The following is a 17836-nucleotide window of genomic DNA, read 5'->3' on the forward strand; positions in this document are numbered from 1 at the left end:
GGTATAGCTCTAGTGGGTTTTTTTTTATATAATGGAAATAGGTGGGAAAAGGAAAATCTTTATAATTTATTGGGAAAAAAAAAAGGGGGGAAACAGAAAGGGGGTGGGGATGGGGGAGGGGACTCACGACCTAAAGTTGTTGAATTCAATATTCAGTCCGGAAGGCTGTAAAGTCCCTAGTCGGAAGATGAGGTGTTGTTCCTCCAGTTTGCGTTTGATTCACCTGGTTCTTTTCTGTATATGTTCAAGACATTTTAATGATCTCTGTACCTGGACACCTCCCCCTGCAGCACCTCTAGCTGCCAGTCTTTGATTCAGATCCACCTTCACCAGATCCCTTTCCAACTTATTGAAATTAACCCACCTCTTGTTGTATATTTTCACATTGGATTTTCCCTCATCCTTTCTCATTCCTTTTCCAATACCTATAGTTGTTTGGTCGTATAGAATTTTAGTGTTGCTGAATAAAGAGACTTTTTTTGTCAAAAGCGTTTTGTCCTGCACTCAGGACAATTCGCAAGAACACCAGTGTTAGGGGAAAGAGCATATTTATACTGTAGTGACATCAGATAGGACGAAAATAGATAAAGATAAGCTCCTTAAGAGGCTGGAGATGCTCAAAGACGGGATGTATTCTAAGTTGCTGAGGGAGGTAAGGGCGGAAATTACAGGGGTCTCGCACAATCTTTCAATCCTTCTTGTCCCTCCTTGGATGTGGGAGTGATGTTAGAGGACTGGAGGATTTTAAATATAATAACCTAGCTTAACAAAAAAGGGGAGAGGTAACTAGAGACCAGTCAGGCTAACGTTGTAGTGGGAACAATAATCCAGGACAAAACTCATATTTTTTCAAGTGCCAGTTAATTACTAAATGAAAGCCAAGATGTATTTGCTAAAGGGGAATCGTGATTGACCAATTTTATTGAATTCTTTGATGAAGTAACAGAGAGGGTTGATGTTGTTTATGTGGACCTTCAAATGGGGTTTGATGAAGTGCCACATAATAGACTCTGTTAGTAAAGATTGAAACTGTGCTGATATAAAATTGTCTAAGGGACAGGAAGCTGAGACTTGTGCTGAATGGTTACTTTTCAGACTGGAGTATGCAGTGTTGTTTTAATCACTGCTCTTTTTGTTAACTATTAATGATCTGGACTTGGGTGTACAGGACATAATCTCAAAGTTTGCAGGTGGCACAAAACTCAGGAATATAGTCAGCAATGAGGAGGATAGTAACTAACTTCAGGAGGACATAGAAAGACTGGGGAATGGGCAGACTGTTGGCAGGTGAAATTTAACACGGAGAAGTCTGGTGGAAGCAGAGGATTGATGGTTTCAAAAGGAAATTGGCTGGATACTAGAAGGAAATAAACTTGCAGGGCTGTGGGGATAGTGTGGGGGAAGGGGACTGACTGGATTTCTCTACACAGAGCCAGCATGGACTCAATGGGCTGAATGGCCTTCTTTTGTGCCATAATGACTCTGACTCCATGACACTAAAAAGTGTAAAGTGATTTGATGGGAAGAACGAGTAGCGGCAATAGAAACTAAATGGTATAGTTTTAAAGGGGCCCAGGAACAGAGAGACCTGGGGGTGTATGTACACAAATTGCAGGTGACAGGATCAGTTGGAACTGCTGTTAAAAAGGCATTTGGGATCCTAGGCTTTATTAATAGAGGCATGGAATAGAAAAGCAAGGAAATGATGCTAAACCTTTCGAAATACTGATTAGGTCCCAGCTCGAGTTCAGTTGTGTTCAATTCTGGGCACCACACATTACGAAGGATATCAAGGGTCTGAAGAACAAACAGAAGCGATTTACTGGAATGGCTCCAGGGATGAGGAGAGACTTGAAAGTGAGGCTGTTCTCTTTAAACAGAAGGTTAAGGGGAGATTTAATAGAGGTGTTCAAAATGTTGAAGCGTTTTGATAAAGTAAATAAGGAGAAACTGTTTCCAGTGGCAGAAGAGTGGGTCGCTTTGGTGAGACCACACCTGGAATACTGTGCACAGTTTTGGTTTCCATATCTAAGGAGGGATATAGTTGCATTGGCGATGGTACAGCGAAGATTCACTAGACTGGTTCCTGGGATGAGGGATAAAAACAAAAAACTGCGGATGCTGGAAATCCAAAACAAAATCAAAAATACCTGGAAAAACTCAGCAGGTCTGGCAGCATTGGCGGAGAAGAAAAGAGTTGACGTTTCGAGTCAACAGGTAATTCTGTTTTTGCCTGGGGGTTGTCCAATGATGCAAGGCTGGGTAAATTGGGCTTATACTCTCTGGAGTTTAGAAGAAAGGGAGGTGATCTCATTGAAACATACAGGATCCTAAAGGGATTTGACAGGATAGATACTGAGAGGTTGTTTCCCCAATAGGATGTAAAAGACAGAGTGTAGGGATTATGGATATGTACTCTAATTGGCAGAATGTGACTTGGGATGTTCCCCTGGGATCTGTGCTGGGACCATAGCTTTTCACTATATCTATGAATGACTTAGATGAATGAAACTGGAGTTGTATATCAAAATTTGTTGACGACACAATGTTATGTACAGTAAGTCATGTAGCATGGGAGCAGAAAATTGTAAAGAGGCACTGACTGATTAAGTGAATATGCAAGACTGTGGCAGATGGAGTATAATGTAGGAAAGTGAGATATCATCCACTTTGGACCCAAGAAAGAAAGATCAGAATATATTCTAAATGATCAGAAACTAGGAATTGTGGGTGAACAGAGAGATTGAAGGGTCCAAGCTAGGGAGCAGGTACAAATATAAGGTAAAAGGCTATTGTAATGTCCTTTTATCTCAAGGAATCTAGAATACAAAGGGGTGGAAGGGATAGAGTTGTAAGAGATCTTGTCAGATCCCATTTAGAGTAATTACATTTGGTTTTGGCCATCACACCTATTAGCCTTCGTGGGGGAACAGCTAAGATTTACCAGAATGGTACTGAGGCTAAAAGGGTTAAATTATTTGGACAGATTGCATAGACTGGACTTGTATTACCTTGAGTATAGAAGATTCAGGGGTGATCTGAGCGAGGTGTTCAAAATAGTAATAGGATTTTGATAGGGTCCATGGGGAGAAATTATTTTCTCTGTTGGGGTAATCAAGAATAAAAGGGCATAACAGTAAAATTGGAGCCAGGTTGTTCAGGAGTGATGCCAGTAATCATTTCTTCACAAAAAGGGTAATGGAAATCTGGAACTCTCTCCCCCTCAAAAGGTGTTGGATGTTTGGGATCAGTTGGGGCTTTCAGGACTGAGATTGCTAGATTCTTGTTGGGTATAGGGAATGAGGGGTATGGAGCAAAGGTGAATAAATGGAGCTGGCCATACAGGTCCATTGCGATCTGACTGAATGGTGGAACAGGCTGAATAGCCTCCTCCTGTTCCTAACACTTCACAGCGCAGGAGGTGGAAGCTGATATTTTGTGGTGTGTGTTCACTCAATGACACATAAGGAGTTGCCTTACCCTTGTATTTTTACACATGTAGAGGGTACATCACAAATGGCATGTATATGAAAGAGCTGAGCCAAGTGCCCATAGATGGGATGAAGCATGACCATCTTTATTTTTATCATCCCAGGAATCTCACAAATGTTGTCAGTCATCCCGTGACATCTGAAACCAGCTTTCCGCTCAGCAGCCTGATTTTTTGACTTAAAGTTCTCGAACACTAATGGTAGTGGATTAAGCAGCAAAGCCAGGACATTACTCAGCCAGCCAGCTTTGTAGTACAGCTCATCCCAGCTTGCTGTCTGAAATGGACACACACTGTCGGATGGTGGTTATGAAAAGATGAGGTCTGATAGCTCAGGCAACCACAGGGAACGTTCCAGAATCTTGGCTCCCGGGCCAATCTGTCATTCGATCAGTTTCTTTTCTCTGAAAATGTCAGCAGATCCTCTTCTAAAGAAAGACTCGCATTGATATAGCGCCTTTCACGGCCTCAACACATCTCAAACTGCTTTACAGCCAGTAAAGTATTTTTGAAGTGCAGTCACTGTTGTAATGTAGGAAACGCAGCAGCCAATTTCTGCACAGCAAGCTCCCACAAACAGGGATGAAATAATGACACTGTTTTAGTGATGTAAAGTTGAGGAATAAATATTTGCCAGGACACTAGGGAAAGCTCTCCTGTTTTTCTTGGCAATAGTGCCAATAGGGATGTCCACCTGAGAGGGCCTTGGTTAATGTCTCATCTGAATGATGGCACCTTCAACAGTGCAGCACTCCCTCAGCACTGCACTGGGAGTGTCAGCCATGGTTATGTGTTCAAGTGCCTGTTGTGATGCTAAGCATCACCTTCTGACTCTGATGCTAAGCATCACCTTCTGACTCCGATGCGAGGGCAGTGCTCACTGACGTGACGGATCTTGATGGAGTAAATAAGGAGAAACCAACTGACAGATCGGTAAAGACAAAAATTTAGGCTAATTGGCAAAAAAGGAGGGGAGATGAGGAAGTTTTTTTATGCTGTGAGCTGTTACGCCCTGGATATGCTCCTCCTGTTCTGTATTATTACTGCCCGAAACAGACAGGTGCTTTAGAAACCTGGCCATTGGTTCCTTTCAAATGATGCTGGTACTAATGGCACGGACTGCCCACCCCATTCTGAGGCCGTTATTGTCTCTTTAAGGCTGTACGAGTGGGAGAAAATTGTCCCCACTGCCTCGCCTCTCAGCTGGAGGAGGGGGAGCAAATTTTAAAACCAAAAGCTGCATCCATCTTTGAATTCTGTCACAATATTTTTTTTACAGAAGAATGAGAATTGACAGGAAAGACCCTTTAGAAACCTCAGTCGGAGGCTGGGACTGAGCTCGAAAAAGGACTTTGTTGATCTGGAATGAAGTGTTCCTGATATTAAATCACCTGGGCTTTAACTAGCTGCGGAAATCATGCTTTTTCTTTTTGCATTGGGAATGGAAGACAGCTTAATTAATTAGAATGCAGTTTCATTCTTGAGCTAAAGCTGACAGTCAGTTGCTAGGGCATTGTTGACTGTTGCTGAGTGTCTGCTGTTCACTTGATATCAGGACTGAGAGAGAGAGAGAGAGAAAGAGAGAGAGAGTGGTGGTGGGGGGGGGAGCCATTTTGTGTACATGAAACTCCTCCACTCGAGAAAAAGCCTGTTCAAGATGGTCGCTCACACCTGACACCTTTTAATTCCATTGAGTCACCCATCCCCCTCGCATTGCAAAACTCGAGGGAAACAAGAGATCAGATTATGGGTGTCTGATATCAGCCTGTCAGTAAGGTATTTCTGTAATGAAAGGAAGGAGCTAAAAGCATCTTGTGGCCTATCCCTGTGTGAAATGGCTAAACAATTAGCTCTGATTCCAGATGATTAATGTCACCACTGATCCATTTTTAAACTATCTTGGTTTTCAGTAGGGCATGCAAAATTTTCAGCCAGATACCAAAGAGTCCGGGCTAAATGGATGCTTTCTTGTCTGAAAGCGTGTCTCATGGATAAGGAGAGATCTCACTCAGTACGGGTCTTCATTAATTCTTATTTGCAGAAAAATAAACATAAGAAATTGGAGCCTCATCCTGAGGGGAAAAATTGGCCAGGATCCTCGAGAGAACTCCCCCAGTGCGATTCTTATACTGTGGGATCTTTTTGCATCAACCTGAGAAGACAGACAGACAGACGGCCAAAACAAAGGCAAAAATTGCTGGGAAAACTCAGCAGGTCTGACAGTATCTGTGGAGAGAAAGACAGAGTTAATGTTTTGAGCCCGTATGACTCTTCTTCAGAGCGAAGGGGAAGTAGAAATGTGGTGAAATATAAACTGTTTGGGGGGTGGAACAGGTGGAGCTGGATAGAAGGCCAGTGATAGGTGGAGGCAAAGGAGAGATTGCAAAATATGTCATAAACAAAAGGTCAAAGGCTGGTTAATAGTGGTGATACTGGCTAAAGGAGGTGCTAGTGGTGACAGTAAGAGTGGAAAGCAGAATGTGATAATGGCAGCACCAGGGTAAGCACCCTGGAAAGTGACAGATGAGCCTAGTGGGGGTGGGGTGGGGGGACGGGGATGGTGGTGGGAGAAAAGATCAAAAATAGACTAAAAGATGGGGATAAAACAATGAATAAAAATGGAAATAAATTTTAACAATAATATTAATGAAAATAAGTGGGAAAAAAAGGGGTGGGGATGGAGGAGAGAGTTCATGATCTGAAGTTGTTGAACTCATTATTCAGTCCGGAGGGCTGTAAAGTGCCTAGTCGGAAGATGAGGTGCTGTTCCTCCAGTTTGTGTTGAGCTTCACTGGAACAATGCAGCAGGCCAAGGATGGACATGTGGGCATGAGAGCAGGACATGAGCCCACATGTCCATCCTTGACCTGCTGCATTGTTCCAGTGAAGCTCAACGCAAACTGGACGAACAGCACCTCATCTTCCGACTAGGCACTTTACAGCCTTCCGGACTGAATATTGAGTTCAACAACATTGGACCATGAACTCTCTCTCTATCCTCACCCTGTTTTATCCTCTTTTTTCTATATTTTTATTTTTAAATTTTTATTTAATTTTTTTCCACTTATTTTCATTAATATTTTAAAAATTTATTTCCATATTTTTCATTGTTTTATCCCCATCTTTTAGTCTATTTTTGATCTTTTTTCCCACCCCCACTAGGCTCATCTGTCACTTTCCAGGGTGCTTACCCTGGTCCTGCCATTATCACATTCTGCTTTCCACTCTTACTGTCACCACTAGCACCTCCTTTAGCCAGTATCATCACTATTAACCAGCCTTTGACCTTTTGTTTATGACATATTTTGCAATCTCTCCTTTGCCTCCACCTATCACTGGCCTTCTATCCAGCTCCACCTGTTCCACCCCCCAAACAATTTATATTTCACCACATTTCTACTTCCCCTTCGCTCTGAAGAAGAGTCATACGGGCTCAAAACATTAACTCTGTCTTTCTCTCCACAGATACTGTCAGACCTGCTGAGTTTTCCCAGCATTTTTTGTTTTTGTTTCATATTTCCAGCATCCGCAGTATTTTTTCTTAAGACAGACAGGGCCTCAGTTTAGTGGTCTTATCTGAAAGATGCCACTGTCTGACGGTGTAGCACTCCCTTAGTACTGCACTGGTCAGCCTGAGCTATGCAGCCAAGGCCTCTAGAGAGGGGGTCTAATTGAACCCACAAACCAAGACCACCCACAGCAGGTGCACTGTACCCACCCTCCCTCTGCAAAAATGCAGGTTTCCTACTTGGCATTTGGTGTATATACAGAGTTGTTTTTTCAATCTCTCAAGGGATGTGGGCGTGCTGGCTAGGCTGCATTTATTGCCCATCCCTAATTGCCCCTTGAGAAGGCAGTGGTGAGTTGCTACCTTATACCACTGCAATCCATGTGGTGTAGGTACACCCACAGTGCTGTTAGGGAGGGAGTTCCAGGATTTTGACCCAGCGACAGTGAAGGAACGGTGATATATTTCCAAGTCAGGATGGTGAGTGACTTTGAGGGGAACTTCCAGGTGGTGGTGTTCCCTTGTATCTGCTGCCCTTGTCCTGCTAGATGGTGGAGGTTGTTTGGGAGGTGCTGTCTAAGGATCCATAGTGAGTTCCTGCAGTGCATCTCGTAGATGGTACACACTGCTGCCACTGTGCATCACTGGTGGAGGGAGTGAATGTTGAAGGTGGTGGATGTGGTGCCAGTCAAGCGGGCTGCTTTGACCTGGATAGTGTCAAGCTTCTTGAGTGTTGTGGGAACTGCACTCATCCAGACAAGTGGGGAGTATTCCATCACACTCCTGAATTGTGCCTTGTAGATGGTGGACAGGCTTTGGGGAGTTAGTGGGTGAGTTACTTTCTGCAGAATTCCCAGCTTCTGACCTGCGCTTGTAGCCACAGTATTTATATGGCTGGTCCAGTTCAGTTTCTGGTCAATAGTAACCCCCAGAATGTTGGTAGTGAGGGATTCAGTGATGGTAATGCCATTGAATGTCAAGGAGCGATGGTTGGATTCTTATTGTTGGAGAAGGCCATTGCCTGGCACTTGTGTGGTGCTAATGTTACTTGCCACTTATCAGCCCAAGCCTAAGTCTAGGCCTTGCTGCGTTTGGACATGGACTGCTTCAGTATTTGAGGAGTTGTGAATGGTGCTGAACATTGTGCAATCATCAGTGAACATCCCCACTTCTGACCTTATGATGGAAGGAAGGTCATTGATGAAGCAGCTGAAGATGGTTGGGCCGAGGACACTACCCTGAGGAACTCCTGCAGTGATGTCCTGGAGCTGAGATGACTGACCTCCAACAACCACAACCATCTTCCTTTGTGCTAGATGTGACTCCAACCAGTAGAGAGTTTTTCCCCTGATTCCAGTTTTGCCAGGGCTCCTTGATGCCACACACGGTCAAATGCTGCCTTGATGTCAAGGGCAGTCACTCTCACCTCACCTGCTGTCAGCCAAGTTGCTTTTGGGAGGCAAAAATAGGAAAATGTGAGTGGGATCATTCCCTGCATGTAATCTCTAGGACATGGACATTCAGCCTGGGGGAGGTTGGGGCTGCTTTATCCACTATCAGGCCTCAGATTCTTGACCAAACAGAGAATTGAAACACTGAGATTTGTGTCTGGTTTATTCTCCCTGGTTACCTGGTCTCACTTGTAGCAGCAAGAGCGGACACTTAAAAATGGCTCAGTACCAGTGGAAAGTGAGGGGCGGAAATATAAGTCCAGTAGATAGCCCAGTAAACAGCTGCTGGGGAGATAGTGTGCAAATATTGGATAAGGAGCAGATCAGCCTTGGCTGTGATGCATTTTATTGATGAATAATCACGGACACTCATTGTCTGGGCCGACATATGAGGAATGGCCATTTGAGCACAGTGAGGGAGTAGGACTTTGGGAGAGCAGGGGAGGGAGAGTCAGAAGATTGCAGCCAAAGGTTACTTAGAAGGCCTGGTGAGGGATGGAACACATTTAGAAGAGATTGTGGTCAGAAATGAGCATCAAGTATTGCTCTAATTCTTTTGTCTTGACCCCTGATAGATGCCATGGTTCAAAGGTTGGAAGGTCGAACGCAAGGAGGGCAACGCCAGTGGGGTGACACTGCTGGAAGCTCTGGATACTATTCTGCCCCCGACTCGTCCCATCACCAAACCTCTGCGTCTGCCCCTTCAGGATGTTTACAAGATTGGAGGTAAGCAGCCAGTTTAGGAGCAGGGACAGCAACATCGGGAGCAGGGGCTCGTGTGTTGGGCGATCTGGGGCCAGATTTTCGCAGAGTCGGGAGTGGTGATTGGGACCAAGAACGGAAAGGAGGGAGGCAGAAAGCAGGAAACTACAGGCCAGTTAGCCTAACATCTGTCATAGGGAAAGTGCTAGAATCCATTATTAAGGAGTTTTTAACAGGATATCTAGACAATCACAATTTGAGCAGGCAAAGCCAACATGGCATTGTGAAAGTGAAATTGTATTTAAGTAAGTTATTTGAATTTTTTGAGGAATTAAAAAGTAATGTGGATGAAGGGGAACCTGTAGATGTGGTGTACTTGGATTTCCAGAAGGCATTTGATAAGGTGCCACTTCAAAGCTTACTACACAATTTAAGATTAAAAGGTGTAGGGGATAACATGGATAAAGGATTGGTTAGCTAACAGGAAGCAGAGAGTAGGGACAAATGGGTCTTTTTCAGATAGGCAAGCTGTAACAAGTGGAGTTCCACAGGGATCAGTGCTGGGGCGTCAACAATTTATGGTCTATATAAATGATTTGGATGAAGGAGGCGGATGTATGGTAGCTAAATTTGCTGATGACACCAAGACAGGTAGAAAGTAAGTTGCGAAGAGGAGGTAGAGAATCTATGAAGGATATAGGCAGGTTAAGTGAGTGAGTAAAAATTTGGCAGATGGAATACAATGTGGGAAAATGTGAACTTGTCCAATGGAAAAGCAGTACACTAGTTAAATGGAGAGAAATTGCAGAACTCGGTGGTACAGAGGGATCTGGGTGTCCTGGTACATGAATCGCAAAAAGTTTAGTATGCAGGTGCAGCAAGTGATGAGGAAGGCAAATGGAATGTTGGTCTTTATTGCAAGGGGAATAGAATATAAAAGTAGGGAAGTTTTACTGCAGCTGTACAGGGCCTTGGTGAGACCGCATATGGAGTACTGTGTACAGTTTTGGGTTCCTTACTTGAAAAATATATAATTTCATTAGAAGCAGTTCAGAGAAGGTTCACTCAACTCACTCCTGGGATGAGGAGCTTATCTTATGAAGAAAGGTTGAACATGTTGGGCCTATACCCATTGGAGTTTAGGAGAATGAGAGATGATTTTATTGAAACATATAAGTCCTGAGGGGATTTGACAGGGTGGATACCAGGAGGATGTTTCCTCTTCTGGGGGAGACTAGAACCAGGGGATACAGTTTAAGAATAAGAGGTTTACTGTTTAAGGCAGAAATGAGGAGAATATTTTTCTCTGAGTCATTAGTCTGTAGAAATCCCTTCCCCAGAAAGTAGTAGAGGCTGGATCATTAAATTTATTCAAGCCAGAGATGGACAGATTTTTGCTAGGCAAGGGCATCAAGGGTTATGGGGGCCAGACGGGAGAGTGGAGTTGAGACCACAACCAGATCAGCCATGATCTTATCGAATGGCGGAGCAGGCTTGCAGGGCTGAATGGCCTCCTCCTGCTCCTCAGTCCTATGTTCCTATGACCAGGATTCATCTGTCACGCCCCCATTTCCAGCCAAAATGGTTTTTGCTAGTGAGGGAAAGGGGGCATGATTTCCCAAATCTGGTGGTCCATTTAAGATTAGTTGAGAGTTGAAACAGATCTCATTTGGGCTTTTGCAAGGTCCTGAACCTGCAGTGTGGGAGTTATAAATTGAAGGAGTAGATGTGAAAGCTCTTGAAAGGCAAATAAGGTTTGTATAACTGTCATGATCTGAAGTTTAAATGCCCTGCTCTTTAAACTTAAAAAAAAAAACAGGCTAAAGCTATCAGTGAGAGTTTAACAAAAACCCTCTGCTGGACTGTTTTGATTGTCAGGCCATATGGTGTATGTGAGAAAGAAACAATATCAACTGTTCCTGCAATTTCAATGGAGTTTTTTATTCACAATCCCTCAAGGGCTATTTCATGGCTTTGAGTTTCAAAATCTACAATTATCTCAGCTGGGGGTGGGTCTGAGTTCACAGTTTGATAGCTTAAAGAGGCTAGTAAAGGATTAGCTGCCTTTGATGTGGTTAGTGAAATAGATATTTGTCTGTTTTAAAAGAGATTAACCACTTGTGATTTAAAAGCTTTCAATATGTTTTGTGAACGGAAGTTTTTTCCCACTAACTGGTATGTAGGAGTGAGAGCTGTATTAGATTGTTAGATGTTTACTTTTTACACCTCCACATAGCTCCTCAGGTCTGCCCATGGTGGATACTGGGTGAGTGGCTATGGAGGGTAGGAGTAGGCATGGGGAGTGGTGAGGTATAGAGTGGCTGTGGAGTAGGCATGGGGAGTAGTGAGGTATAGAGTGGCTATGGGGTGAGCATGGGGGGTGGTGAGGTATAGAGTGGCTATGGAGTAGGCATGGGGAGTGGTGAGGTATGGAGTGGGCATGGGGAGTGGTGAGGTATGGAGTGGGCATGGGGAGTGGTGAGGTATGGAGTGGGCATGGAGTGGTGAGGTATGGAGTGGGCATGGGGAGTGGTGAGGTATGGAGTGGGCATGGGGAGTGGTGAGGTATGGAGTGGGCATGGGGAGTGGTGAGGTATGGAGTGGGCATGGGGAGTGGTGAGGGCTAGAGTGACTATGGAGTGGGCATGGGGAGTTGGTGAGGTATGGAGTGGGCATGGGGAGTGGGCATAGGGAATGGTGAGGGCGAGAGTGACTAGCAACTTCTAAAACTGGGACAAAGTCGCAGAGAAATGGGACATGCCTTCTAAACTTCCCGCCTTAGCACTCGCCCATGGTTGGCTACCCACCACTTCCGGTGCCAACGGGTTCGACACCATCCTGCACCCAGCCCTCCCCGGACAGGAAATTGTGCGTATTGGGGACAGTTTTTTCCAAGGTGGGCCTGGCAAATTGGGAAATGTCCCAACTTGAGCTACCTGCCTTGGTAGTCAAAATCCAGCCTCTGGTTCACTCTTCAATCTGCCCTAGAGGAGAGGGAGAGGGAAACTGCAGTGTGTAAAGATATCTGGAGTTCTAGAGCCCAGAGCACTGACTGCACTCAGAATTAGGCAGCGGGATTCAGGGGTAGCACAGACTCACAATCGGCTTTGCAGAATGCAGTTGTTGCATTAACAAGGATCTTGAAAAGGGCCTTGCATTTATATAGCAACTTTCACAACCTCAGCGTATCATAAAGTGTTTTACAACCAATGAAGTACTTTTTGAGGTGTAGTCACTGCTGTATTGTCAGTGACCCTGTAGTCAGTGTGAACAGTAAACTCCCATAAACAGCAATGTGATAATGATCAGATAATCTGTTCCTGTGATGTAGATTTAGGAATAAATATTGGCCATTATACCAAGGAGAACTCTCCTGCTCTTCTTCAAAAATAGCTGTGGGATCTTCTACCTGAGAGAGTAGGTGGGGCCTTGGTTTAATATGTAATTTGAAAGTTGGCACCTCTGACAGTGTGGCACTCCCTTAGTACTGTACTGCTACTGTCAGCCCTGCCAGCAACACCCACATCCCAAGAATGAATCAAATAAAAATATAATTTCACCCGTGAGGGTTTCTCACAGTATTCTTTGGAATAATGGTATTGGAATAAAGGAGCCTTTCTTTGTGTCTTTGTCATGTTCCTTCAATAGTCTGAACTATTGAGATTGGGCTGAAACGTAAATGGAAATTGAATTACAGAATGGGTTTAACACCATCAGTTACACCTGTATCTGTTGTGGGAGTGAGCTACACACCCCCCCCAATTTCCTCTCCCAACCTGGACTCAGTGAACTGATCTCATCATGGGGCAGAGATTAGGTCCATGGGCTAAGGTGAGGAGGACCAGCTCAGTCCCTTTGTTCTGGATCATGACTGGGTGATCCTCACTGGAAGGTGTTCGGTGGCTGAACATCAGGCATGGAGTGGGCAAGCAAAAACAAGCTTTGACTGTGATGTCCCCCATGGCAGAATGGCCAGCCATTCCTGTGACTCATGTGCTGAGAGGAATGAACAGCTGTGGGTTGTGGTGCTGGAGCAATGCACATCCAGGGGCCACATTCACACGACCTGAGAGAAACTAAGCCTCCAACCCTGAGCCCCCTCCCAACCCTGAGCACCTGAAACGAGAGCTAACTGCCTATCACAGAGACCCGCCCATCATAGAGACACCCCCCCCCACCTCCGCAACTGTAGACACACCCCGCCCCCATCAAGGAGCCCCACGCACAAGGTGGAGCCTCCCCCAATAGGAGTCACTGAGCCTCCAAACCCTGTGCCCTAAACACTGATCCTAACCCTAAATATAACTGTCATCCAACCCGCCACCTAACCCTATCCCATAACCAGGACTCTAACCCTAATCTTCATCCTAATTCTTTTCTTCTGTAAAGTTGGCATTATGTGCGCAGTGACATTATTGGGCATTTGTGGTTTGTTGGCAGGCATTGGTACAGTTCCTGTTGGCCGTGTGGAGACGGGTGTACTGAAACCGGGCATGGTGGTGACCTTTGCCCCAGTCAACATCACAACAGAGGTGAAGTCAGTGGAGATGCACCACGAGGCCTTGTCTGAGGCCCTGCCTGGTGACAATGTGGGCTTCAATGTGAAGAACGTGTCGGTTAAGGATGTTCGCCGTGGCAACGTATGCGGAGACAGCAAGAATGACCCACCGATGGAGGCATGCACCTTCACCGCCCAGGTGGGTACACTGAGAGCAGAGATCCTTCACAGCGCGCACAGCAGGTCTGGTGGAAAAGGTTAGGCCAGGTCACTAAGACATGGGCGCATGGTGGAACCAACTCCCATTCCTCACTGGGGTCAGCAAGCAGTGGCCAGAGAGGAGAGGTCAGGACCAGGTGTCAGGGAGCAAACATCAGGGAGGCATGTTGGCCAATTTTAGAGCATGTTGGGGAAACTGGAAGGGGAATGAACCAATAAACCCAGGAAAGAAAGGGGAATCTCTGAATCTACCCCAGTTCTCTCAAAAAAACACAGCTTACATTTTATTCTACAGTCAACCCTACAGCAGAGAGAAGGACAAACTCATTCTAATAGTGCAGTAAGACACACTGTCCTTTCACACTCTGGGACAGTGGGTCACTCACTGTCCTTTCACACTCTGGGACAGTGGGTCACTCACTGTCCTTTCACACTCTGGGACAGTGGGTCACTCACTGTCCTTTCACACCCTGGGACAGTGGGTCACTCACTGTCCTTTCACACCCTGGGACAGTGGGTCACTCACTGTCCTTTCACACCCTGGGACAGTGGGTCACTCACTGTCCTTTCACACCCTGGGACAGTGGGTCACTCACTGTCCTTTCACACCCTGGGACAGTGGGTCACTCACTGTCCTTTCACACCCTGGGACAGTGGGTCACTCACTGTCCTTTCACACTCTGGTGTGTTTCTGGGTGAGGGAATAATAAATCAAATTCCAATGAATGAAAAGTGTGAGTTGATGGATTTGGTAGGAGGAGTAAGGAGGCCATAGAATCTTTGGATAAGCAGACAGCCGCTGGGGTCCATTTCTACAGGGGCAGAATTAAAAAGCAGAGAAATTATGTTAAACTAGTACCCAATCACACAGAGTACTGTGCACAATTCGGGTCTCATTATAAAATGGATTACACTAAAATGGACTTGAAAATAACTTGGAAAGAGGAAAATGCCATTTTACTTTCTATACGCCTTATTATGTGCTTATTATAAAAGCATATAGAAGCGTTGGAGAAAGTAGAAAAAAAAATGATCTGAATGATACCAGAACTGAGAGACTATGGCTTTCAGGAAATTTTGAAGAGGCTGGGAACTTTTCTCAAGGAAAGAGAGGGCTAAGGATTTCCAAATGGAGGCCTTTACATTTATAAAAGTGCTCAAAAAGACAGGCACAAAGGCTGGGATTTTCCATGCTCCCTGGTGTTGAGTGTGTCCGGTGATGTGGGGAGACAATATGGTGAGATCGGTTTCACAAGGGCGTGAAACCAGTTTGCGACTGTCCACTCAGCCTGCCCATGGCAGGGCTGCGATCTCCACCGTTAGGTGTCGGGAATCTCGTTGAGGATATCAGCATGTTATTATAAGGCCAGCCCGCCAGACTCATCCTGTCCCCGCTGGACCATCCACCCACATCGGCGGGAAAACACGCTGGTGTAGAACACGTCTCAACAGGTGTGACGTGCAGAAGTCAGGACTTAACCTCCAGGGCCTCACTCACATCGCGGACATCCAAAAAGCAGAAGATGCTGGAGCCCGACAGCAACAGCACACCGGAGGAACATCCATGACCCGCTGGGTGGGCCCTCATGGACATAGCTCTGCTGAGAAGCAGCTCACGGAGGGTGGAAAGTCACCGTTGATGCTCACAACAGATGATGTTCGAGGGGGTGGGAGAGGAAGGTCTAGGATTGGCTGGAGGAGGAAAAGGTGTCGGAGGGGATGAGGTTGGGAGTGGAGGAGTTAAGGTGTCGGGGGTGAGGTTGGGGGGGGATGAAGGTGTTCAAGGAGGTTGGGAGTGGTGGGGGGGGGTAGAAGCATGGGGAAGGAGGGGGTAATGGGGAAGAAGAAGGCAACTGGGGAGATGGGTGTAGGTGGGGTGTAAGGGAAGGAGTGCAGAGCGGGGAGAGAGTTTCGGGGGTTGGTGGGGGGGAGGAAGGAGTGCGGAGAGGGGAGGGAGTCCGGGGGGAGGGGAGGAAGGAATTGGGAAGGGGGCAGGAGTAAAGTTGGTGGAAGTAATAGGGGTGCCTGAGGGGGAAGGAGTGAGGCTGGAGGAAAAGGTAAGGTTGGAGGAAGGGAGTCAGGGAGGTGGAGGGACTAAGTTGGTGGGGGGCGGGGGGGTGGGGTGGGGGAGCCTGGGGAGGTGGGATGACTAAGTGGGGGAAGGGTTGCAAAGCAGGGGGATGGGGTCCAGAGCGGGGTAGGAGTCCAGAAGGGTGTAGGGGTCCGGAGTGGGGGATGTACAGGTGAACATGCAAGGGAGGAGTCTGATAGGTCCATATCTCCCTCCTGGGGATTGAACTGAGGGTGGTCATGGTATGAGGGAATGGTGAGAATGACCGAGGGCAGAGTGAGGGGGTAGGGTGGGAGGGTGAGAGTTTGACGGTGTCGGTAGAAGGGGCAGTGAGGGTGGTAGGTGGGGACTCGGAGGCAGACGTGGACCCTGGGGATGGGAAGGTGGAGGTCGGGGAGGTTAATGGGGATGGGGATGGGGATTTCGGGAAGGAATGTGCACGTTCACCTGGACATCCCTGAAGGAAAAGGGTTAAGGCTGTTAGGTCACGGAGGGGAGGTGGAAGGTGATGCTGGGGGGTTGACAGTGATGGGGGAGAGGAAATGGGTGACTGGAGGAGGTGAAAAGACAGGGGAACTGACAAAAAAGCAAATCCAGACTGTGCTGTCCAAATCGATAGTGAAACGATAGTCATGGTGGGTGAGACCAGGTGCAGCATGGGAGTGCGGTCAGTGGGTGGGTGGTGAAGCAGGTCAGACTCAGATAGACAACTGCAAGCGAACCCCAGCAGGCAGCATTGAAAATGCTCAGGACGTTGAGGTGAGTGTGAAACGTGAAGAACCCGTGTGTGGGGGAGGGGCTTGCACGAGGCTCTGAAAGGCCCTGCCTCACACACACTCCTCCCTCCAGAATCACTCGTTGGCCAGATGCTCCCTCTGCGGTGACCGAGGACGAGGTTGAGGGGGTCAGAGGTAAAGGGGGACTTGGAGGGAGAGGACAGCCTCTGAGATTCCTGAGTGAATGACCCGGGGTGGTCCAGCTGCCCCTCCTCCTCCCTTCGGGTGCGCGAGGACCCCGGCCTGACTCCTTGAGGGGAAGGAGCACCTGGAGGGACGTTGAGAAGCCCCATTTCCCTCTCGTGTGGCCACTGCAGGAGCTCACCCATGGCTCACCCAGGTCTGGACCAGGGGCTCCATGGCATCCGCCATCCTACTCATGGAGACCTCCATATGCGCACATGTGGGCACCACTGCAGCAGAGAACTGGTGGACACAATCTTTCGACTTGCATGCTTGGGAGCTTCCACCAGCTCTGCATGATGTTCCCCCGCCTTCTGCTGACTCCACGATGAGTTTGAAGGCCAAATCCAGGGGCTCGTCATCTAACTCGGACCTCACAGATGCCTCTTCCCCAGCAGCCCTCCGATTGCCGGGGAGCTGGGCTGAACCTGCCTCCTCCTGCTGTGGACACCTGATTGTGAACCTGAGCCTGCTCCAGATCTGGGACCCACCGAGGTGTGTGTCTCTGCGCTGGTGGAGGGTGTGGGTAAGCGCTGTGACGGGTCTTCCAGGCTGCTTATTTCCAGCTCTTCAATGGAGGAGGTGTCCTCTTGGCTGGAGGTGAGGATGTGGATGGAGTTGAGGGACTGGCTGGCTGAGGGTGTTGGTCACTTGGCAGAGCTCCCTGTGAACCAGAGATAATGAGTGCAGGGCAGCAGAGTCAAAAGCAGGAGAGAGAGAGACACTCACAGTTGTGTTGAGAGAGGGATGATGTGATGTGGGATCCTCCTGTGGGTGTTCACCACTGACCTCACCGTCACCACAAGCATGGTCCACATTCTCACCAGTCAGCACGATGGCACAATCCTCAAAGTGGGTGAAGGGCCTAATGTGGGCCACTCCATCCCCCCCCCACCCCCACCCCAGTCTGGGACCTCTCCCTGCTGATGTGAGCCAGC

The 17836-nt window shown here is 47.2% G+C and overlaps 1 protein-coding gene across 1 annotated transcript in view; it reads left to right on the top strand.

The window, feature by feature from the left end:
• Positions 1-17836, top strand: part of LOC121286900 (elongation factor 1-alpha 2) — a 35066-nt gene that overhangs the window by 14398 nt on the left and 2832 nt on the right. Inside the window, exons 5-6 of the mRNA XM_041204129.1 lie at positions 9025-9175; positions 13592-13848. Coding sequence (XP_041060063.1) covers positions 9025-9175; positions 13592-13848 — 408 coding nt within the window. The remainder of the gene's footprint in view (positions 1-9024; positions 9176-13591; positions 13849-17836) is intronic.

The sequence above is a fragment of the Carcharodon carcharias genome, chromosome 14, assembly GCF_017639515.1.
Source record: "Carcharodon carcharias isolate sCarCar2 chromosome 14, sCarCar2.pri, whole genome shotgun sequence".
In the NCBI taxonomy this organism is placed as follows: domain Eukaryota; kingdom Metazoa; phylum Chordata; class Chondrichthyes; order Lamniformes; family Lamnidae; genus Carcharodon; species Carcharodon carcharias.